Consider the following 23755-nt stretch of genomic DNA (forward strand, 5'->3'; position numbering starts at 1 on the left):
TCCTATCCTGTTCATCTTAAATCTCATCACCACAACGGCAGGAGACACAAGCTCAATGGACCACACAACCCCTCAGAAGAACGACATCACACCGGCCTCCCAACCCGCCAAAGATGCTAGTCAACTTCTCTTGGAGGAAATCAGTGCAATCAGAACTGACATACAAAGTCTTGCCCAACGATTCGATCGCATGGAACGCAATATCAAGACCGCCAACAAATCAGGACTAAACGAAAGACTCACTTCATTCACCAAGGCAGTCGCCGCCAGGAACCGTGATGGAAAGTGGGTTAGAGCTGAGGCTGCGGGGAAATTGACTAAAGAGTTGAGGGAGGAGGAGGAGAAGATGGAAGAATCGGCATACTACTGGTTCAGAGACTTGAGAGAATGGCTGAAAAAGGGCTTGGCGAATGTGGAGGATACTGAGAAGAGGTCCCGGGAGCACCTAGAGGGGGTGTCGAAGAGAATAGATGCGGTTATGGACGAGCAAGAGTGATTGGGAGAGTAGGCGTTGGAGTAGACCGACTTCGCCTAGCATAAGGTCGAAGAGCAGTTAGTGGTATGAAGACATGGGACATGGGCATGGACAGGCCTAGAGCTCAGTGTATATCTCCGTAATGAAGACGTGAAGTCATAGATTAAGCAACTAAAAGTGATGGTACTCTTTCCGAGAACACGCCGTAGCATCAGTCTCACTCCTCACGCACAATGCAGTTTGTCATGTCGCCCATACTCAAGTACGAGAACATTCGAACATCACTCTCCGACCAACCTGCATGTTCCTTTGACTTCCGCCTATACAAACAGACAAACCAGGTCTTGCCATATATATAGACCACTGGGCGAGTAATTAGAAAAACAGTAAGATTACGAAATGTCACTTCCCATCCAACCAATTCCTTTCCGTGAGGAGATCAAAACCCTGATTGAGCGCATCGCAGCTCTACAGAAGGAACTCAAGGAAAAGACAGACAGACTCCACTTCCTCTATGGCTTTGAACTGAGGTCTTCTGCTGCGCCGGTAGGCAATGGCAACGGCGATGAAGGAGCCGAGGGCGCCGAGAACGACATAGATAGTGAAGAGCGCGAGGATGAGCAAGAAGACGAAGCAAAGAAGACGCGCATCAAGAAAACAGCTGCCAAGGCAAAGGTCAACAGAACAGCCATCAAGAAGACAAGCGTTAAGAAGGACGAAAGCAAGAAGGAGCCAAGACTATGCAAAAAGTGTGAGGAGAACTACTTGGAAGACAACGCCCGTTCCAACTGGGTAAACTGTAAGGAGTGTAGACATAAGAACACAGAGGATTGGAATGAGGGACGGGTAAACAGGGAGCGAAAGCAGAAGGAACAGAACGCAAAGCGAAAAAAGCAACAGGGAGATGAAATGGAAGCAGATAAAGTAGGCGACGAAGTAGAAGAGGCCGAGGAAGGAGATGAAGAGGATCTAGAAGAGGACTCAGAAGACAAGGTACAGGAAGCAAGGGAGGACCAGCGCAAGCAACCTAAGAACAAGTCTGGAACAGCTGCTTCAGAACATACTTAGCTTGTCACCGTCGTGTAGTTCCAAGTATAGCACCATCAAAAATCTCATATTCATCACCCCAAATGCGAATAACCTAAGATAGTATCCCCTTTCTTCCCCATCGTTCATGTTCATGCCTGCCCAGGACCCAATCGCTCATGCCATGGTATAGTACCCGAATGAATGACGCCAGTAAATGCTTCGACAAAGCTCGCTGAACCCATTTTGATGCCGCTAAAAACAGACGTAAAAACAAACATACGCTCGCCATGCTCTTAGCCCCAAAAGATAAGAATAGTCCAAGACTAAATGAGTGTGATGCCCAAAACACCAAAGCAACAAAGCGATAAAATAAATGAAATATATCTTATGACATGATGTCGTGTTAGATAAGAGGGCCCGCCATCATAGGACTTCCCCGCGTGTTGTTCGTCAAAGTGGGTTCATATGCTCCGGGTGAGCCCGAAGAACCTGGTCGTGGTCGGTAGTAGCTGTTTGCATACTGTGCGGGAGGAGCAGCATAAGCACCTTGTTGCGGTGGGAGAACACCGGGTGGCGTAGAGTTTAGCATGTTGCGGTTGCTACGGCGTCGACCAAGCACTGGTGATGCAGGAGCACCTTGAACCGTCCCAGTGGAGTTGCTGGACTCGTTTGAGTTGCTCCTCACGTGTTGTGCTGTAGCTGGCTGCTGCATCTGAGGAGAGCCAGTTGGATTCGCCGGACGCTGGAAGCCTTGTGTGAAGGGATTGGTACGAGCGGGCACACTCGTGTCGCGCTGACCAAGTGCTTGTCTTCTGGTCTCGATAAGTTCCCGAGCCCGAAGATTGCGTTCGTCCGGAGTCAGCCCGACGGAACGAGCAGCAGGTTGCGCAGGGGCTTGTACGTTCTGTGTAGGTGATGGGGGAGGTCTCCCATTATCAGCCGTGCGCAAGGCTCGTGTGGATGGCTGAGGAGCGAGTTGGCGCCGCGATGGCTGAGGTCGTAGATTGAGACGTGATGGCTGAGGCCTCACACCTTGCGGAGGGTTGCCAGCCTCTCTAATATTGACGCGAGAGCTCGCTGGGCGCAAGGTAGCTACCGAAGACTGATCACGGAGAACTTGACGTGAGTTACGATTGCGCACACCACGTGCCTGCACAAATGCAGCCCAAGGGTTACCGCGTGCAGCAAAAGGAGGAAGAGCCGCACCCTGGACATGCAAGCCCATGGCAGCATGAGGAAACGCGTTCGCTGCAGCAAAGTTGCCAGAGTTCCTCCTGCTATTTGCCGAAGATGGGCGAGCACCGACTCGACTTATAGGACGATCTATCATGTCCATGGCTGCAGCTGCCTGTGTCTGTGCTATCGTATCGATCGAGTGTTGCGAAGAGGCTGAGGAACTTCCAGGGGTCAAGACGGCAGAACTATTGCTGTTGGAACCAACAGAAGGCGCACGATCAAAGCGGCTCATGTTGCCGGCATTGCCCATCGCTGGCAAGCCAGGTGACATGGCGCTTCGTCGAGGTGGCGATATTGGGAGTCGCGGATCCATGATATAGTTCGTGCCGTTGTCCATAAGCGGCGTTCGAATGCGCGCAGGAGGTAGAAAGGGGGAATAAGCTTGCGCGGGACTGGGACGATTTCTGTTCCTTGTTCGAGGACGAGACAGCGGCGTCATGGTGCGTGGTTCGACGTCTATCAAGGCGCCTGCCATCTGGTGTTGTTGGAGAGCTTGTTGATGGGCAGCGAACATCCAGCTGATACGCGGATCGTATTCCCGGCGTTGCACACGAGGAGCCCCTCGCCTGTGCCCCTGGGAATTATCCGAGTTATCATCAGTGTCCGCCTCGTTGGTTCCATCCGCAGCAGCAGTACCCTGGTTGTAAGCGCGAGCTGCAGGGTTTCGCAGATGGGCTTGTGAGCGGCGCGTCCGCAAGGTGTTCAGGGCTAGATCGACGTCGCCATCTTGGTCAGAGTCATCGTCGTCCGCTTCCCCATCTTCGTAGTGGGCTGTCGCGCTCGACAGGACAGAGGATCTTCGGCGGAGACCACGCGAGGTATTCAAGACGCGGACATTGGCGGTTCTGGAAGGCGGGCGTATCGGGGCACTAGGCCGAGGACGATCTGCAGTAGGTGTTAGAGAACCGCCCATTCGGCTTCTGTCATTTGAGTTCGCAAGCGGTTCCCACCCAACGGTCGTCCTTCCTCCATCGCTGTCATCTTCATCCTCTTCTCCCATCTCGTCGTCGTAGTCGCGCTGTAGCTCCCATCCCTCCTCTCGCAACAGTGCTTGTGTATCTTCGTCGAGCTCCTCAGTGGAGACGTCGGTGGAGGTTGTTGACGCTGTCTCACGGGAGGATCTCGACCCGTTTGCCCGATGTAAGACACGGGTTTGAGCAGGATTCCTCATGCCCCTACGAACGGGCCCCTCGTCTTCCTCGTCTTCGTCTTCCTCCTCGACGGTGCTTGAGCGGTTTGATGATGACTCAGATTCGACGATGCGACGTGCTCGGGCACGCGCTCTGTTACCCGCAGGCTGGGCAGCAGGGCCAGGAGTAGACGATGCAGCGCTGGGTGAACTCGATGCAGGTACGGCTTCGTCATCGATAAAGTCGTTCATCGAAGAGTCCTCGTCCAGGCCATCTTCGTCTTCCTCTTCGACCGTATCCATCTCGTCGCCGTACATGTCTGAGACTATGCTCTGTGAGTAGGAACGTCGGCTGCCGGCTTCGCTGTGCGTGATCGGTCGTCGTCTTGCGAATGCCGCTGCATTGGGTGCCATGCCAGCGTCCAAGAAGCGTCGCATCATGAAGGAGCCTTGATCTGGGGGGTATGCGCCCCAGTCTTCCATGCCGTCTCCGTAGCCGTCGTAGTCGGGGTCCTCCATGTCCATTTCGGCGTCGAGGTCGTCTTGATCGTGCTCTGACATCTCGTCCATGTCACTGAAGCCGGTGAAGCTGTTGCCCCATGAGACTTCGCCTGTCTCGTCGAATATCAGTCCGCAATGGGTGCATCCGCCGTCTTCCAGCTCCCAGGTACACAGCGGACATCGGTCAACTCCATCTTCTTGATCGCGCACGATTTGCAGTGACAGGCGATTTTGGTGAGGCGGAAGCCTGAAGCAGCCCTTGAAGAGACCGCCAGCGCGGGGGTCCGCGTTATCCTTGTCCAGCTGTACAGCATCTGCCTCGTCTTTCTGCCACTTTTTGTGGTCTTCTATGCTCTCGCCCGTAGGTAGTAGTTCGGCTCGCGCGATGAAGACGCTCGTCATGTCTCGTATCTGCCCAACTATGTTAGACGTCGTCGCTGAAGGGCATGCAGGCTGACTTACCACATAGGCGGGGGCGGGCAGGTCCTTTACGACGATGCGGCAGTCGGGGCATGTCTTGCGGGCCTTGTTGGCGACGAACCACGTGCAGAGACACTAGGCATGTTAGAGGGTGGCATGTGCGGTGGGAGGGTGCGCGTCTTACTGTATAGCAGTAGGTGTGCCCGCAGGATATGGTGTACGGTTGGTAGAGTAAGCGGTCACAGATCTTGCATGTGAGATGCGTGCGAAGGCTGTCAAACTCCGACTTGAGCGCCTTGAGCTGCTGCGGACGGTTAGTCGATGCATGTATCCTGTAATAAATAGTCTCATACTTCATCTGCACGACCCAGCTGTGGAGGCTCGTCCTTCTTGGTCAGCATCTTCTGTTTGAGGCTGTCTTTGCTTGCTGCCCGCGTCGGCTTGTCCTGGTCGATGAGTTTGGAGGCAGACCGGCTGGCCGTCGGCGTGCTCCCGCGCCCGGTCCGTGAATTTGAAGGCATGCCGGCAGACTGTTGCGAGGCAGGCGCGGCATGTGACGTCGTGTTGGAGGAGGATGCGATGGACGAGGCGGAATTCCTGGGGCGAGCGGTGGGCGGGGTTGGCGACGCTCGATTGTCCATGGCGGGCGGTGACTCTCTTTTCTCACGGCGAGGTGCAGCTGGGGGTTGGGAGACGGAGCATCTGCTCACATGGGACTTGCCCTTGTAGAGGAGAAAGACTATCGTTGGCAGTGGTTATGCATGCAGCAGCGGGTCTACTAGCCTAGGCATGTTGGCGCTCGGTCGCTGTTGCCCTTGCCCTCCGGCCATTTGCCGCAGCAGCCGTTCACTATCGACCTTCACTCCATCCTTAGCGCCTGCCGTGGAAAATCACCACCCTCCAGCGCCAACCATCGCCAACCATTTCCATGGCTATCTCTGCTCTCATACCTGGTCATTTCTCATTGGGTCCAGTGCTTCTATTGCAAGCTTGACACGCCAATGACGTGGGCCACGCGACTCGTCACGTTCCTGTCACATTCCATTTTCGCCCATGCCATCATTCAACGTTTTTGCTTCAGGTTTCTTTTGATCCTTTTTCCATTGAGCCGCGGTCCCAAACGACCACAGTTCAAAGACGCCAATACCTGGTATTCCCGGCGCACGAAAGAGGGCCTCTTTCCCCACAAGCTTCCTAGCTTTCGGCGCGGCACCACCACATGCAGACGCGGTCGAATTGACCTTCATTGTTGCGCTCACAGCTCATACCCGTCTCCGCTCCGCTTCACTCAGAGTGCTGATCATCACTGCGGTTGGAGTATTCGTGCTCGACACTTATCAGGTCCATGCATAGCGTTCTCGAGAAGGAGTGCCTGTGATTGTAGGCGGGACCTTGTCGGCTCCTCTAATGCGAAGCATGACAAGCATCCTGGCCGCACTGTTCAAGCGCGTCAGACGGGATATCCTTCAATATCGTCCTCAAGCTGCGCACCGCCCCGATCAAGTCATATAACCTGTACTGTGCACAAGACCGCCTAGCCTGACGAAGCGTGGTGGTTTTCTGCAATTGTAGTCCTGGCCAAATACGTTACCAAGGTACATGATCGCTTGTCAATCACATGCATGAAGCATACAACTCATGACTAGGGTGCTAGCACTATCTCGTAAGTAGAATCGTAAGTTGTGGATGGCACGACAGCCGTCTTGATACACGCGACATGCTGTTTATGTGGGCTGGTCGTCCTAGCGCCCGCAGTCCTCCCGCCCCCACACTGGATGAAGCGTTGATGGAACTAGACGGGTCGTCACGTACCTAGGCATGTATACGTTGGCTAGCCTCTGCGGTTCTACGCGTGGGCATCAATAGCAGGTAGTGAGGAAGCAAGCCGCCAAGTTAGGTCTTCTTGAGTGCAAAGGAATTAGCTCAAATCATTCATAATTGGCAGCTGTTATGGAGCATAGCAGTCGCAGTATCTGTAATTGGAGGGCTGTCGTTGTCAGATACTAAGATCTAGTGCCGGTATTGCGGACCTTGGGATACGCAAGGCAATTAGTGATATCGGGAAAGTGCGTGAGTGCCTCTTGACCTCATGTATGTCCTTATCGATAACGCACCTCCGCGGCGCATCATCCACTCTCGTCGCAACTGCTCCCGGCCATCTTCAGGCTGCCTGACAATTACACGCCAGTACGCGCCCTGTACACACTCCTTAGACGTCTTTACCCTGGCTCTTCACTATGTCCGACAAACCGACCCCCTCGAAAGCCGACGAATGGAAGGGTTCCAAAGCCAGCAAATTCGACAAGTACGCCACCGCAACGATCGCGTCGCAAATGTATGCTGCACACAACAGGCGCTGATAGATCGGTATAGCAAAGCGTATAGCGAATACTTTGATCCATGTCAAGAGGCGGCGGACAAGAGTATAAAGTGTTTGAAGAGGAATGGTGGTGAGAGAGCCATGTGCTCGGATTTTTTCCAGTAAGTGCAGCACATCGGAGTTTCAAGACTCAGCATTGCATGAGGAGGTCTTCCGCTAATACGCGTTCAATCAGGGCATACCGAGAGTGCAAAGAGCAATGGGTACGTGTTGTCCACCCTCGATCTAATACGACCGCGACTATCCCTCCCTGCCGTACAACGCGTCGCGAAACCGCCACGGAAGAGATGCTAATACCTATACAGCAAGAAGCAAGGAGAGAAGCGAGAAGGAACAAGTCATGGTTTGGTTGAGCAATGCGGGCGAGATTTGGGACGCGCAAATGTACAACATCTCCTCTCTTCATGGGCACGGCGTTTGACAAAGGTTCACGTTTACTGTAACATACCTGGTTCCACTGAGGTACTGGTCTATTGGACATGGAGATCAATTGACTATTAGATGACTGTGGAAGGATGCAAGCAACCTTAGTGCGCTTGCTACTATGCGACAAGCAGAACTTCAACGCCATCGCCGAAGCATCTTCTTCCCAGCCACACACACTCATCTAAAGCTATAGCTTGTACTCTCCTACCGCGGCAAGCGCGAACTCCAGTTCCAATGCCCTGACGTAGATGCGGTCACGCAATTTCCCCAGACAAGCCGTGAACCCACCCTCAAGTACTGACGTGCTCGATTCATTGGTCATGCTCGTCGTACTTGCCCTGATTACCTTGCCCTTGCAGCGTGCATGAGGCTGTGTGCTGACGATCTGCACCCCACCACCCCACTAAAGCTACCCCTCCAAGGCATTCCAGGTTCCTTCTTTCCGCCCACAGCAACCTTCCATCCTCCACTCATCTCCCTCTCACCCTCCAACTTCATGAGAAGCCTGCTTAACCCTTCCTCTTTCCAACGCGCAACAACTCGAGCTTTCACCACGACCGCACGCATCATGGGTGTCCAGAAGACCATCATCCAAGAGGGCAACGGCCCATCCCCACAGAAGGGTGACAAGGTCACCATGGAGTACACTGGCTGGCTCAAGACCCAGTCCGGCGACAAGGGCAAGCAGTTCGATAGCACCACTGGCCGTGGTCCCTTCCAGACCCCCATCGGCGTTGGTCGCGTCATCAAGGGCTGGGATGAGGGTGTTGTTCAGATGAAGCTCGGCGAGAAGGCGAAGCTGGACATCAGCAGCGACTTCGCGTACGGCGATCAGTAAGTCTCCATGATGTTTTCTGATTAAGACCTAGTACTGACTTTATGATAGGGAGTTCCCTGGCTTGATCCCCCCTCACTCTGACCTCATCTTGTAAGTTCGCGTTGCGTATGAATCCCACGAAAGTGCTAACTCCGGGATAGCGAGGTCGAGCTCAAGAAGATCAACTAGGTCTACGAAGCATCCAACGACGGGAATACACGATGATCGCTATCAGTGAATGGGAATAGTCAGAGGACAAACGTAACATTCAATATACTCGGTCATGAAACTCATTCACCAGTCCACGTTGTCTAATGTGCAGCTACATACTTTCTCACATTTTTAGATCATCATCGTCAAGCTTTCCATTTACGTGCTAAACTAAGTCGTATGTCACAGCATCGCCCGCGAACTACTGAATCTAGCCATAGGAGCATGCTAGATGAGTCCAAAAACACCTAAGCCCACGCAAACTGCAAGACCCACCATGCTGATGGAGAAACGACTGGCCGAACTCTCGGTATGAGTAGCCACCGAGGCGTCTGTGAGCCCATTTACCCACAGGCACATGAGCTGTGTGTCGGGAACACTCAGCGCATTGTCGACGCCTTTGTCTGGCGACCAGAATGTGGTGATGATGATATCAGTAAAGGACCCCACGCCGGTCTCATTATGGCTAAAGGCCAAACTGAGATCGTTGGACTTGGGGAGAGTCGGATGACAGTTAGAGCTCGCATTGGCAGAAGAGTTTGGCGGCGTAGGCGCTCCCTTGCCAGTGAGTGCTAGAAGAAGTTAGCACAGGGCTATCTCTTTGAATGAAATGGGGACACGAACGTATGGCTGAAATTGCATTCCAGGAAGTCATGTTTGTCTTCTCTGTACATTCCGTTGGGAAAGTCTCCATTCCTCTCTGTACGCGCATGCAGCTCTCTTCCGTTGTCTCTGTTGCATTGGACGGAGAGAGTGCCAGCAGTGTGTTGGCTTGGGTTACCAGCGACGAAATACAGCTCGCTCCAATTGCCTCTGCGCAATCCCATGAGTAGTTGCGTCCAAAGGTGGTATTATATATGAACACAGCGCAACCCCGGTACGGGAGGTCGTCGCGATCGAGTTCAAGAGACGGAGGGGTGCCGAGATAGAAGTCTTTCTCCGTGATTTGGTCGTCTATGGGAACGTCTGTGTCGAGATGGGCGGCGAGTGTCCACGTCAAATTGTTGTTGTCATCAAGGATGGCGGTGGAGAAGGATCTGAACCCGATCCTCTCGTAGGTTCTGTTGGTGACATTGCATTCTGCTTTAATGGCATTGCTTCCACCGAGAGGAACCTCAGGGCAGTGTACGTCGGCGCACGAACCGACGGGACTGTCGAGGGCGTATTGTGCAGACGCGGAAACCAGGAACGTGGTAAGTAAGAACGAAGTTGGGAGCAACATCTTAAAAGCGATTTGACTTGGCTCAGCTCCACGACAGTACAACAGACGAGTAGGAGGTATAGACTTATAGAGGCTTCTACAATCTTGGAAGACGCATGCAAACCATGGTCTAGCACATTATATGTCTTGAGCGCCCCACACCGCTGAGCTTCACTGTGCCACCTTCACATCAGGCCCTCTGCCACGGAAAGCTTCTTTACTTCTCTACTGCGAGACTGGCTAATTACAAGGTATATGTGAGCTGTTGTACATGAGGCACAGTATACGTGACATGCGCCAAGTGCCGTCCTTGCCGTATAACCACCTGGGCATACTGCGTTGTTCAGGCAGCCAATTTCCATGTGTGATGTGATGGGATTTGATATCTCTGAAGTAAGGCGTCCCGTACTCAGTATTTTATTATTGCTCCGACCGCAGCTGTACCGAAAAGATGCCGTGGTCATCTGGAACCCGGGAGGCACGACCGGCGAGGCTGACTTGCGTTGATGACTTGGGATGATGCTGTGAAATAATCAGGTGATCAAGAGGTAAAGCGTTTCCGTGACATATTCCAAAGGAACTCCTCTATCGATGACTAGGGTCTGGGAATCATTGGTGCAGCTTCTGGTAATGCATGAAACAAATTCCCAAAGCGGTTAATGCTCTCATACGGTCTTGCGTCTGAGCGCGACATAGGCACGAGTCGGGCAGCAGGATTTCTCATCGCATCTGTTGGTAAAGCAATGAGAGTGGAAGCATTTGTTGCTATGTAGCATTCAGTCAAAGGCGTTTCTGCGTTATATATGCCCTAGAGCCAAAGCATGCTCTCGTAAAGGCAAATTGCAACATATCTAGGAGCACTGCCTTGCCTATTGCAACGCATTCCCGTGCTCAAAGATTCAAGACATCTCGCCGTGCAATAGTTTCAGAAGTATGATATCATTATGTCGTTATCTATGGTATGCAAATCTTCGAGACTTCGTGAAGCGCGTGCAAGATACTGTATCGTATTACTCACGACGTCGTGAGGAATTCGCGTGAGTGTCTCGTCGTCGCAGTCGGCTTGGTTCGCCCTCCTTCACGGCGACGATGCTACTATCTCGACGCTTTCTCGCCGTCCGGCCCCTTCGCGACAGCCTTACCCACCACCCCTGCTGGCCGAGCCAGCCTCCTTTCAAGAGTAATGAAAGCCATAATAGAAACGCGACAGCAGCCACTGATATGAAGAAAGAGATACTGTCTTGTTTGTATGGAAGTACAGAGGTAGTAGTAGCAAACATTCCCGAAACGATAACCACTGGAGAAATGATAACCACTGTGAACTCACCAATTTTCCCGCCTTGAAAGCTGAGACGATGTTGAAGACGATCGGCGAGCTTCTCGCAAGACTGTTGGATGGTAGACAAGGTGTTCTCATAACCCCTAAGCTCTTCATACACGTCTTCGAGCCCATTGATAGTGCGTTTGATATGTTCGATAACCTCGGGTGGATACGTCGCATTTAGCTCGTCGAAATAATCGAGATCCTTACATCTGAAGCTGTCCCAGCAGTACACCTTCTTCTTGAGATCCCCAATCAACATGGTCAGAAGCTCCAGCATTCGTTCGTTCCATACAGAGATAGCAGTCTGCTCGGCCGCGGACGCAGTGGAGAATGGGCGACAAGTCACGTGGTATCTGGATGAAGCCTCTATTCGTTCAATGATGCATTGGATCTCCTTTTGGGCGTGCTTCGTTTTTATGAGGCTGGTGGCGAGGAAATACTCTCGAGCGTCGTAGAAGGGTAGATTTGCGTCAAATACACCCATGGATATCTGATCCGAGCGTCGAAACTCATCACATTCATCCTCGCCAATCTCGCGGTCTGGGTCGAAGCATATGTCTTCCAGATTATACGCGATCCACCGGGTATTGTCCGAGCCGGCGAGGGTGAAATACGATCGCGCCTGATAGATTCCGTACGTCCCTGGTTCGTCCCTTGAGTCCAGAAAAGAGATGTCCATCAAAATCTTGCGATCTGTTCTCATAGTGTTTTGCTTGCTTATATCCCCGGGGCTTTCCGTGTACAGTCCAAAATAGGGGAAATGGTGTTCAAGCTGGAAGACAGAGTATCCTTCGGTGGAGATCTGGACTTTCATAGACGCTTGGAATGTGAGGTATTGGCCTAGGAGATCCTTGATAGCTGGGGCCTGATGCTCGGTTGCGGTCTCAGTCAAAGCGAGCATATGACATGGAGATGGATCCGCGATATGTATGAGGCGACGGTCTGCATCTTCGAACCGATCGTGATTGAATCGGTTGACGTGGAGATGGCGTCTCAAGTCCCACGCGGTCAGACGTTCGTCGTAGGACCTAGTCATAAGCACTGTGTCTTGCGATGAAGCCAGCGGATGTTGGGAGTGGGCATCGGTGATATCACACTCGGCGTTTGGTTGTCGCAAAGATAAGTCGTTCGAAGCGGCCGTGTGCCTTATATGAGCAGACATTGGAGCAGGCGGAGCAGCTCTGTCGTCCAGCCATGCGTTACCCTGTCTCATCGTTTTGGTATCCCTGAACTGGTCTTCGCCAAAGCCGCAGCAGTAGTCGACCACAGCCTTAACGCGCGATGGTGTTTTGCCGTCATCGTATTGCCGCATGAACAGTTCGATACCATCATGTCGCCCCGAACGTTCGCGCAGTGCAATTTCGCGCAGTTTTTTCATCCATGGATAGAGCTCTAAAGGTTTCCTTTCATCGTTGAAGACTTGTGGCCATTGTCGCGAGAAACGCCGAGGGCCTGGAGTAGGCACAGGTCCTGGATTGTAAGCCATGGGGATCTGCATTTCGTGTTAGCCGAAATGAAGCGGCCGTTGCCCAGCATCCACGTTTCGAGAGTGTCATATTGTGGTCCGATCTTCGCTTGCGATCTCCAATCCCCAGTCAAGGCCTTGATGAGACATCGAAAAGAGATACCGCTCTGCACTCACTGCGCGATTATAGAGCCCCTATCAAGATCGTAATATACAGCTGAAATATCTCGCATATGATGATGCTGTGCGTAGATGCTTGTGCATATTGAACCGGTAGGCTTTCGAAATATTAAGAAACTTCATAGGTGCCGAGAAGGTCGCGAAAAAGACCATCCGGACTTCAACAAGCCAGTTCGTGGTGCTCTTCATATACTTCTGGCTGATCGTCTTATCGCTCATACTGGGGATGCAATGTAATGAGGCCCTCGATGCCGTGTTATCCCGTATCATATTCTCCAACCAACTAGAGCCAGCAACGTCCTTCGTGTCTTAGCGTTGTGACCAGAGAGCAGGTCTCGCTATTCGTACACGTGTTTTGGCGTTTTGGCACTGTGATCACAGGACCATTAATAAGGCCTTGTTTGCCTTGTTCTTGATGCGACTCCATAGCTGTAGTTTTATAGGATATCTCGGCCTTGTGGTGACGTGAGTGGTGCCAGCAAGAACACACAACCAGCAGCTGCAGTCAACGGTAGTCTCGAGTATGCTGTGCTCGAAGAACCCAATATAGGCTCTGGATATTACAGGATCAACCTTCGTTATGACGAAGTTGGGCAGCAAAAGATTGGCGTCTCAAGGGCTGACCTGCATGAAGGGCGTCATCGGGATCCCGAATGTAGACTCCGTACTTCATACGCCACCAGCAAGGCTGAGTGGCGCTTATCTCCGATACGCAGTGTAGCAAACTCTTGTGTCTTCCTTTTACCAACAAGAATGAAGCCATATGCACATATGCCGCTGGGCTGAGCTGCAGTTATCGTACCGATCTCTTCTGCTGGAACATCCGAAAGAGCGTAATGGCCTAGGACACAGAACGTTGGGCTCTAAGGCTGACCCTGCGATCCCGCACTTCTGCGCAACATGGCAGTAGCGGGATTGTAATGATGAGTGGTCAGTTCCAAGGTTCCTCCTCGATAGTATTCGTCGTATTGGATGGTGGAGCTAACGTCTCTTGAGAATTTGCCACCCGATTGTTAGAGCAGCATGTGAAGACATACTAGCATCTTCACCCCTCACTAAACCTTGGAAATACACCACGACGACATCCAAACGAAAAGAGAAAGTGATGTAGAATTCGTCAGTCTGGGGCGCCTGTGAGGGTCTAAGTATACAATTGATCGAACCCCTCGTAAATTGTCGTTTGGTGTTGGAAGAAGGTGAGCCAGCGAGGTTACCTAGTTTCCAGGGAACTGCAAGACTGAGTAGATAGCAATCTTGTCAGGAGCAAGCCAAATAAATACGATATGTGCATAGACGGTGGGGATGTGACGGATTGATTGAACCACGACCTCCACCGTGAGTGAGACTAGCGTGGCGCTAGCGTGGTCCGTGCAAGAAACTATAAACTTCTTCCGAGGCGAGCTCGTGCGACTGTTCCTTTGTCAACGTAACATCTCATCAGTCTCAATCATACCCGCTACATTCACAGGAACTTAAATTGCTTCATGGCTAAACAGATGCTCATCGCGCGTGACGGGTAAAAGTATTCGCAGTCCTGGTGTTAAAGGTCGGCTTTCGCTTCCAACTGATCAGTTGAAGCTCGGGCTACAAAGTAAAAGATCATGGGATTGCTCGCATGTTGAGTCGTTCAATCTTATTACCAATACCTAAGAGCCTAATTTTCTTCACTGTATCAGGTATGTCATGCGCAGCTCTGTACTTGAGCAGTGTATTGAGAGGATCGACACCTAGGTATAACACTTTGTTGTAGCTCCGCGCTAGCCTCAACCTACACTTCCCGTATGAGTTCGGCTGGGTTCTTTCCTACTGATCCAATTCATACGGGGACGTAGAGCCTCCTCCCGCGCTACGTGATCTCCATCTGTTTCTCAGATTCCCTCACACAGGCTGACTGCTATACAAATCATGGCCCGTCTCTTCTGCTAGGCAGTTTCCGAGGCTTCCATATGGCTATTTCTTCCGGTGATGTCGAAACGCGAAGTTCAAGAGTGGTGTATGGGGTCGTAATTGGATTCGTGTAGTTGTGCAGTAAGCACATCTTCCTTTACCACAGCCCGGGCACCCTCCACTCGAGATGGGAATCGACGAATAGCCGCAGCTACACTGCAATGTATGGTTAGGCAAATTCTCGCTCGTACACAAGATGCACTTACACACTGCCAGATATACACATGCCGCTTGCGTGCCTGGTATCGTGAGTTTGAGCTTTTCCTCGTTTGTGTGCAGCCATACGCGAGTTCGGAAAGGTAGATGTACTGCTCTATAAAGATGTTCTATCAGCTGATTACACAAGCATTCAGCGAGCGCGTCTGACCGTATTTTGGTCAGCAATTGTCTTCCAATCACTGTAGATGGAGATGACCTTTTCATTTCCGTGTTCGTGTGCAGCGTTTTGTAATTTCTCAATTCAGTATGAAGATATACTCCTATTGGTTGGTTAAGTTAGAGTACATTTATATTCAATGGGTGAACCTAAGATTTTGTACCTAGATATGATCGATCTCTGCTTTGGCAGGTGATGGATGCTCGCCAACGCATAAAGAATATAGCCTTAGAAGTTGCTCCACCCGACGGAAGCTAACGAGAACAAGCAATTATTTATGACACAGATTGTTTGTGTATATATTGCTTCGTGGAACTCCTCTGTCTTTGGAACACGTTCGGTGATGCTGAGCAAGCACTCCGTCGATCGTGAAACCTTGTGCAAACGAGAAGAGATGAGCAGCGACTACACCCCACGTTCGATAGCGTTGGTGGCGTAGTCCTCATGCACGTTCATGCAGAGTGATGTCTTGGCGCATAGCGTTGCACCCCTCTGGGTAAAGAGCGGGACGGGGCGGTAAACGCCTTGGGGATCTGAAAGAAATTGAAGATTCTTGTCTCTTATCAGTTGTGTGCATCTGGTACGAGATTTTGCATCCATATGCAACAGAAACACCTTCATTTCCCTTATCAGACTGGTTGTCAAGTTCGATCTACAAACAGCCAGCCCCTTACCTATCTTAGGCTATATGTACCGCTGACTCTAGACAGACTGTAGTGGTAGGCCCTGGATATCTGCCTAAATCAGAATTGGGTGCCTGACGCATCACGAATTGACCTACTGCGGCTATCCTTGCGGGCTGACAGTTGTACCTGTGGGGTAACCGTTGCCCATGGCATGAACTTCAGCAAAAAATGTGCATGCTCGAGGAGCAACGTCAAGATACGCAAGACGGCCATCAATATGATAGTAGCCATCACAAACGTCTTCGGGTTGCGGTTGAAGGCGAAAATATCCGTCTCAGATCCAAAATACTGAAGCACCATCCCGAATGGCGTAGTAAACAGAAGAAGCTGCGTAGTTGTTACTAAACCTCGTTTCCCACTAAAGATAAGTTCTCGTACGAACCTCCACGTTGACACGGGTACTGCGGCTGGTTTTCGCCGCATCTTCTTGGTTCGCGCATGCGGCTGCAGTTGCCTTTTCGTTCAGTTCTCGTAGCGCATCGTTGAGATTACTGGTCCGGAGATTGAGGTTACGAGATTCTTCATTAAGCTTGAAACTCTCAAAGTTCAATCTATTACTTTCTATACTGGCCTCGTTGCTTGCCGCGGTAAGTCGATTACTCTCGAGGCTCAACATTCGTCCGAGCTGTGAAGTGTAAGCTATGGCGCACGACCTTGCTGGGATACTTGACTGACGTGAGCGGCGAAGCGCTTGCAAGAATCGTCGAGCGAGCTCAGGCTTGAATAAAGGTCTCTAAGCTTTTCGAAGGTCTCTTTGATGCTACCTTGAATCGCTGACAACTCTGGAGTACCTGGATAGTCTGGAGTACTGGAGAAGTAGCGTATGTCACCGCTAGGCTCCTGGAATCGTATGTAGGCTCTGAGGGTCAGAGAAAGGGAGTCTCGAAGCCTGCGCAGTAATTGCATAGTTTGCAGAGTCCACTCGAGGGAGTTTTGGATATCTTTGGAGTCCACACTTGCTCGGCCGAAGCCAAGACTATATGCATCGGTTTCTCTCTAGCATCCCATCAGCAGACGCCAGACTTAAGCAGTTCATGGATGTATGGGTCTTACCGACTTGTGCACTTTTTCTTCGATGGTACGGACCAAGAACGTCCACTCCTTGCGGATCAATTCGCACCTGATCGCAACTATCTGTAGCCAGTACTTTCTTGCATCCCAATTTGGCGCGTCGGCATCCTGGACACAGTCATCATCTCTGTCTGCCGCGAAGAGGTCCTGTTTTGGCTCTTCCTCGTCTTGTTCTACAAAGGGTTCCTCGGGAAGGCCTGTGTTGGCAAAGGCGTACCCAGTCCACTGGGTATCACTCCACCCACACACGACGATGCTTATATGTGCCTTGTACATGTAGTACGAAGGTACGTCTCCACTGGAAGTTGAAGGATTCAGGAATGATAGGTCGGTCGCGAGGTTCCTTTGTGTACCACTCGCGGAAGCACTTGAACGAGCAAAGGTGTCTTTCTTGCGCATTACTAAGTATGCGAGATGAAATTCCAGACGATAGGTCTTGAAGCCATTCATGGGTATGTGTACTCGAAACGACGTTTCCGAAGCAATGTGCTTGCAGATAGCATCACGGAGCGCTTCTTCTTGATGGCCCCATGCAGTTCCCGCTAAGACGCTTAAGAACCGTGGAGTAAGCTTGGAGATGTATATCAACCGTCGATCAGCGTTCGGCAAGTCGTGGTGTCCGTATCGGTCCCGTAGCAACACTGCACGTAGTTCCTTTGCACTCAGACCTTTTGGGTATGCTCGGTTTCGTCCACTCGGAAATTCCCGATCGTCGACCCACGCCCAGGTTTCGAATTGACGTATAGTTGCTGACTGTGTCTTCTCTTCCAAACAATATTTTTCCACGGCTTGTGCTTCCCATGATGGTATGGAGCCAGCAAGACCTCCAAAGAATGTGTCCAAGAAGTCATCCGATCGACTGTCTGCGTCATCATCGCGGATACTGTCGTTGTTGTTTGGCTCTTCTGCAATCTCATCATCTTTGAAGGCCTGGCAAAGGGGATGATCGCCGCAGCTTCGTGGGACATTGAAAGTTCGGGGCCATTGTTTGCCATAAGCCTTGTGACCGCGATCCATGTTGTAGTTCCGGGTAGGCCTTGTGTGCCTCTTGCAGGCATTGGCGACGTTACGCGCGAACGACTTTCGGTTTCCAAGATGTAGAGACTGATTCGTAGACTGGTTTCTGGCAAGGTCGACTTGATCTATCGATTGTTCTGCATCCATTGTCTCCGAAAATGATGGTCTAGAATGCAATAAGTATAAGCTTTTCACCAGCATATACACTCCCTATCATGGCATCGGAAGTGCTTACGCTTTGTGAGTCGGTGGTAACTCCAGAAATTGAACGAGAGCGAGAAGTTAACGATTCGACTATCAAAGAAACCCAAGGCTGAGCCGATCGAAATATGATGAGTAAGTATGAGACCATAGGCTACTATTCAGAAAGTGTGCGCAGCTGTGCCACTGTGCTGGAACGACGCGGGCTATCAGTGAGCGCTTACTGGCTTGCAGCCTGGCGCGTGGCTCCATAGGAGACATTCTCCGATGTCAGGGTAGTGACATGTCTCACAGGTATATGTTTGCCTTGCGAGGGTCTTCGAAATAGCCCGGGCGCGTGGTGAAGCACATCGGACACCCAAGGCGAAATCTCGGAAGCGCGTTGCCGACGCATCTACAAATGAGGCTGTAGTCGTGCTTGAGAAAACATCCTACGTGACAGATTCGACATGGCCCTAACCTGTGCTACGGGTGATGCGCAGATATACTGACGTGCCTAGGGGATGAGGACTGGCGGACATGGAGCGCATGGCGATAGGTGTGCGGTAGCGCGGCAATGTGCAGTAAGTAGTGAGGCCGGCTGGCGTCACCGGGCTCGAAGATGGCTGGGGAGCTCCCAAGCACCTAGCTGTCCAATGCCCCTCAACACAACACAAACCTCAACTAAGGCACAAATTGCGTATGAAATCTCAACATGATACTGCGAACGCTATCGTTTCTTCCTCTAGCCATCGGCGTTCTCGCTACGGCTCCACCAGCTCAGAGTCCGCTCGAGCCATCCGTCCTTGATCCATCCGCCTCCAAAGATCTTCTATACCTCCACCGCAAGCTCGTAGAAATTGAATCCATTTCCGGGAACGAAGAAAACGTTGGCGATTGGCTTACCAAATACCTCCGCGCGCACAATTGGACCGTCGAGAAGCAGGAAGCATCCAAAGACCGATACAATCTCCTAGCCTACGGCAGCAAGCGCGAAACAACCATCCTCCTATCCTCGCACATCGATGTCGTACCTCCATACTGGCCGTATTACTACAATGAGACGACCGATATCATTGGCGGCAGGGGCAGCGTGGATGCGAAAGGCAGCGTCGCACCCATGATAATCGCCGCCCAAGGTATACGAGAACATCTACAGGAGGATATATCGCTGCTCTTTGTCGTCGGCGAAGAAACAGGCGGCGACGGCATGCGCGCATTCAGCAACTGGGACAAACGCCCATCCTCCCACGAAATCGTCATCTTTGGCGAACCCACCGAGGCGAAGCTAGTCTGTGGACACAAGGGCATGCTAGGCTTCGAGGTCAAAGCGACAGGCAAGGCGGCACACTCAGGATACCCGTGGCTAGGCGTAAGCGCAAACGACATCATGGTACAAGCACTGGGCGAGCTCCTCAAGCTGCGGGAACACCTCCCATGGAGCACGAAATACGGCAACACGACCATGAACTTCGGGCGCATACAAGGCGGAGTCGCAGCCAACGTCGTCGCCGAAACCGCAACCGCGAACATCGCTACGCGCATCGCAGCCGGCACCCCCGATGTCATACGCGGACAAATCCTCGACGCGCTCAAAGACGTCAAAGCCTTTGCGCAGAAGGAAGGTGGCGATCTGGACGTACAATGGGGCGGCGAGGCATACGGCGTGGTGAACATAAACTGCGACATTGAGGGCTTCGAGACGTTGACTGTCAACTACGGAACGGATGTGCCGCATCTCTCTGGTGACCACAAGAGGTACCTGTACGGTCCCGGCTCCATCTTCGTCGCGCATTCAGACCACGAGGCGCTGAAGCGGAAGGAGCTGGAACAGGCTGTTCTAGATTACCGTCGCCTTATTCTCAAGGCGACAGAGGTAAGGGAGAAGGAGCGGCAGATGCAGGATGAGGAGCAGCTGGAATTATGAACTTGGATGAAGAGACGGATGTAAATTGTATATAACTAGATACCCAAATGCAACGAGTCTTTCCCTCTGCGACAGTCATAGCCAGTTTGATGTACCCCCACATTTAGTCTACCAGGAGAAGAGTCTCGCTCGATACAGGTAGGTCTGAAAGCAGGTGCTCAATGCCCCTTCCCAAGCTCCACTCCTCGACGTTTTACGGCCAAGGAGCAGACTGGGTAGATGGCACAACGATTGTTCTGGCGCACAATCCCTCATACTTGAAGGGGCAGAGCGAACCAGCAATGGAAGAGAGTGCGTGGTCCCTCTGGGTTCTGTTCGTTGCGCTGGTGAAAGGGACTGAGAGTAACGCGTAGAGAGATGCTTTGGCCGACGCACGGAGCGGCGGAAGGTATGACCGGCGACGATAAGATAGACAGCAGTAAGATGAGATGGCACAGGAGGAAGGAGCGATGACACCGCGCTATGCATTCAACTTACCAACGCCGATGATGCTAGCGTCTCATACCTCATATCATACATTTACTTATACAATCATTAAACCGTCGATCGAAATTCTCAGCTTGCGATAGCCGGCACGTCGTCTTCCTTTTGCGCGATACCCTCAGCTTCCTCAGCGGCCTTTGCAGTTTCCGACATACCCAGGTCTCTGAACTGCCAGCCATCATTCTCTTTGACCCAGTCTTTCCGCTCGCCCAAGATAGCTACACTGCTCTCGGCGCCCTTGACGAGGAACTGGTCGGCTACGGCTTGTACCTGCTCAGCTGTGACGTCGAGGAGGCGTTCGCGACGCGTCTGCAGCATATCGTCTGTGACGCCAGACAGGAACAGCCTCATTCCCTCGCGACTGACACTTTGTGGCGCATCGTATCCTTGGAATGCACTTAGCTTGGCTTCTTCAAGATCCTGAGGTGTCCATGCGCGGTCGCGCGCCCATTGCCCTGCTTCGGCCATGATCTTCATACTGTTCTGCGGATTGGGATCGCGGTATGAGTACATGCCGAAGAGACCGCCGATGCTACGTGCGTAGGCACCACCGCCGTATGCGCCACCTTTCTCGCGAATCTCTGGGTGAAGTTGCTTGAAGGTAAGGAGCTTCGCGAGGATCTCGAGAGGTGCGCTGGAGGCGTCGGCGTAGGCCACTGTCGGGACAGCGCGGGCGGAGTAGTAGACTTGGTATGGCAAAGGGAAGAAGGACTTGGCGTTGCGAGGATACTGCTTTTGCTGGGACGTCGAGGGCACAGAGACGTCCTTGGGTAATGTGTTCAAGAAGCGATGTAGTGCCTCCTGGTTTGGTGTTGAGCTCTCGCTACCGCAGTTGATCGCTACGCGGAGCTGGTTGCTGTTCGCGATAGTGAAAGATTGGATAGCTTTGAGTTTCTTGATGACATCGTCTAGCGACTCTTGCGATGCGAGAGCTGTCATAACCTTGACTTGGGTGAGACCCCCGGTTTCTTCTGCTAATCGGCTCACAGGACTGATTCCAGCTTCAGCGAACTTCATGGCATAAGAATGACCAGACTCTGCGATCGAGTTGATGGCACCACTTGCCGCACTCTGCAGGAGCTCTCGGATCTTCTTGCCCGCTTCAAGCCCATCAAAGTCCGTCTCTTGTATGATAGTCCGTAGGAGTTCGTACATGTCGGGTATGTTACGGTCGAAAGCGTAGCCGGAAAATGCCATACCTTCTTCGTACGCGTCGAGCGACAAGGGTGACTGTGAAGAGTGGTACCCTACGGAGATACCTCCAGTCTTCAGCTTGATCAGTTCCTCAAGTTGTTCCATCGTCTTGTCTTTGGTACCAAGGCGCATGATGGCGCTGGTGAATAGCGGGATCATCTCTCGTAACTCGTCGGGGAGATCCTGTAATCTGTGCACAGCACGGAAGTACGTCAGACCGTTGGTGGGTGCCTCGCGCCACTGGACCTTCACGCCATCCAGCTGAGTATGTCGCAGTGGCTTCCTCTCCTTTTCTCGAGGAATATCCTTGACGTGAACAGTGGGCAAACAGCTCAAATCTTCGTTTCTGGCTTTCTCTTGGACTTCCAATAGCTGAAGCTCTCGCTCTTCCAGGTACTTCTGCGCCTCCTGCTCGCTTGGGAACTGCTTCGTGGTCTCTGCAATCTTTGCCGCTAATCGTTGGCTTTCTTCATCGACGAGTTCCTGGCTGAACGTCTCCGATGGCTGGATGGTGAAGGTCAGGGTTTTGTCGGTGAGTAGGTACTTTTCAATCAGGCTCTCCAAATAGTTGCCTTCAGCGTACTTCTTCTGGAAAGCGTTGACCGTTTCTTGCCAAGCGAGGGCCTCCATTGGGTCGATACCGTTGAACCAGCCAGGCTTTAGTCTTTGGAGGATGCCCATCCCAAAGTTGGCAGTCTTGTGCTTGAGCGAGAGCTCCAGCTGATGTAGGATACCATCGACCTTGATCTTGTCGAAGCCGTTTTTGCGCACCTCGAGTAAGGTCTCCGCAATGGTCTCGCGGACCTTGTTCACATCATCCGCTTTGACGGCGTCCAACCCAATGGACAAGACACCTCGTCGTCCAGCGCTGTCATAGCCAGTATTCGCACTGAAATCAGCACCAAGTCCAGATTCTACAAGATTGCGGTAGAGAGGCGAGCCGTAGCCGCTCATAAGCAGACTGCTCAGTACTCCCAGCGCAAAGTTCTCTACGGCGTCTGCAGTGTCGCCCATCAACCATGTAACCGAAGTCTTGTACTGCCTGTCCTGAGGTACCAGTGGGTCAAGAGGTCCCGCAACCGTGACTTGCTTGGGGCCGTCCAGAGTTATTGGAGCCTTCACTTCCTGATCCACGGCTATCTTGTCAAAACCGTTCAAGCGACTGTCCACCTCCTTCAGATGCTCCACCAAAGGCATGTCTCCGTACGTGAGAATCTTGGCATTGCTGGGATGATAGTGGTCGGCGTGGAATTTCCGTAGCTGTTGCCAAGTCAGGTCGGTAATCTTCTGCGGGTCGCCACCGGAATTGTTGATGGCCGGGTATAGGTGATCTTGGAATTTGGTGTAGAACAGGTAGCTTGCATCCGACATCTGGCCCTTCATTTCATTGTATACCACGCCCTTGAAAACGATGCGCTTCGCGTTGGGGTCCTCCGACTCTTTTGCCAGCGGGTTCTCAGGACCCAACCGCCACCCCTCTTGGGTAAAGTCATTCTCCTTCAGTAACGGGTGTAGCGTCGCATCGAGGTATACGGACATGAGGTTTTTGAAATCTTGCGCGTTTGTCGTGGCGAACGGGTAGCCAGTGTGGTCGGGAAAGGTCCAGGCGTTCATGAAGTTGGAAAGCGAGCGGGGAAGCATCTTGAAGAAGGGGTCGCGGATGGGGTACCTGGGTTGTCAGCGACACATTGGTTGTAACGAAAAGGTGGCATACTTCTCACTCCCGCACAACGTCGTATGCTCGAGGATGTGTGGCACTCCGGTGGCATCTGGTGGGTTGGTCTTGAAGCCAATCGAAAAGACATTGTTCGCATCCTCGCGGGCAATGTGCAGATATTCGGCGCCAGTCTTGTCATGCTGGAGATGTAAAGCGGTCAACTCGAGCTCCGGCACCTGCTTGACGCGCTTGAGGGTGAAGCCGTGCAGCTGCTCGCCGACATTGGGAAAGTTGGAGACATCGGTAATAGCGGCATATCCACGTCGAGGCAAGGTCGATAGTCGGTGCGGGGTTATCGTGGCATTTCGAGGGCTTTGGACCTGCCGACCAACGGAACGTAGCATGTTTGGAATAGAGGGTGGAT

At 52.1% G+C, this 23755-nt stretch overlaps 7 protein-coding genes across 7 annotated transcripts; 4 read left to right on the forward strand and 3 right to left on the reverse strand.

The window, feature by feature from the left end:
• Nucleotides 1–55: 55 nt before the first annotated feature.
• On the forward strand, nucleotides 56–496 carry J4E92_002663 (uncharacterized protein; the record flags this gene model as incomplete). Its single annotated transcript, XM_051494066.1, has 1 exon — nucleotides 56–496. The coding sequence occupies one exon, from the start codon at nucleotides 56–58 to the stop codon at nucleotides 494–496; it is 441 nt and encodes a 146-aa protein (XP_051355745.1).
• Nucleotides 497–874: 378 nt separating this feature from the next.
• J4E92_002664 (uncharacterized protein) lies at nucleotides 875–1543 on the forward strand (the record flags this gene model as incomplete). The annotated part of the gene is made up of 1 exon (XM_051494067.1): nucleotides 875–1543. One exon carries the CDS (start codon nucleotides 875–877, stop codon nucleotides 1541–1543), a length of 669 nt encoding a protein of 222 aa, XP_051355746.1.
• A 364-nt stretch (nucleotides 1544–1907) lies between these two features.
• On the reverse strand, nucleotides 1908–5431 carry J4E92_002665 (uncharacterized protein; the record flags this gene model as incomplete). The annotated part of the gene is made up of 4 exons (XM_051494068.1): nucleotides 1908–4781; nucleotides 4833–4925; nucleotides 4975–5094; nucleotides 5144–5431. 4 exons carry the CDS (start codon nucleotides 5429–5431, stop codon nucleotides 1908–1910), a joined length of 3375 nt encoding a protein of 1124 aa, XP_051355747.1.
• A 2733-nt stretch (nucleotides 5432–8164) lies between these two features.
• FPR1 (FK506 binding protein proline rotamase rapamycin-binding protein) lies at nucleotides 8165–8602 on the forward strand (the record flags this gene model as incomplete). The annotated part of the gene is made up of 3 exons (XM_051494069.1): nucleotides 8165–8430; nucleotides 8483–8524; nucleotides 8575–8602. The coding sequence occupies 3 exons, from the start codon at nucleotides 8165–8167 to the stop codon at nucleotides 8600–8602; spliced, it is 336 nt and encodes a 111-aa protein (XP_051355748.1).
• Nucleotides 8603–16834: 8232 nt separating this feature from the next.
• On the reverse strand, nucleotides 16835–17890 carry J4E92_002667 (uncharacterized protein; the record flags this gene model as incomplete). Its single annotated transcript, XM_051494070.1, has 1 exon — nucleotides 16835–17890. The coding sequence occupies one exon, from the start codon at nucleotides 17888–17890 to the stop codon at nucleotides 16835–16837; it is 1056 nt and encodes a 351-aa protein (XP_051355749.1).
• An 895-nt stretch (nucleotides 17891–18785) lies between these two features.
• J4E92_002668 (uncharacterized protein) lies at nucleotides 18786–19997 on the forward strand (the record flags this gene model as incomplete). Its single annotated transcript, XM_051494071.1, has 1 exon — nucleotides 18786–19997. One exon carries the CDS (start codon nucleotides 18786–18788, stop codon nucleotides 19995–19997), a length of 1212 nt encoding a protein of 403 aa, XP_051355750.1.
• A 555-nt stretch (nucleotides 19998–20552) lies between these two features.
• On the reverse strand, nucleotides 20553–23735 carry CYM1 (Mitochondrial presequence protease; the record flags this gene model as incomplete). The annotated part of the gene is made up of 2 exons (XM_051494072.1): nucleotides 20553–23343; nucleotides 23389–23735. The coding sequence occupies 2 exons, from the start codon at nucleotides 23733–23735 to the stop codon at nucleotides 20553–20555; spliced, it is 3138 nt and encodes a 1045-aa protein (XP_051355751.1).
• Nucleotides 23736–23755: the final 20 nt, after the last annotated feature.

This window comes from Alternaria infectoria, assembly GCF_024043175.1.
Source record: "Alternaria infectoria strain BMP 0036 chromosome Unknown scaffold_3, whole genome shotgun sequence".
In the NCBI taxonomy this organism is placed as follows: Eukaryota; Fungi; Ascomycota; class Dothideomycetes; order Pleosporales; family Pleosporaceae; genus Alternaria; species Alternaria infectoria.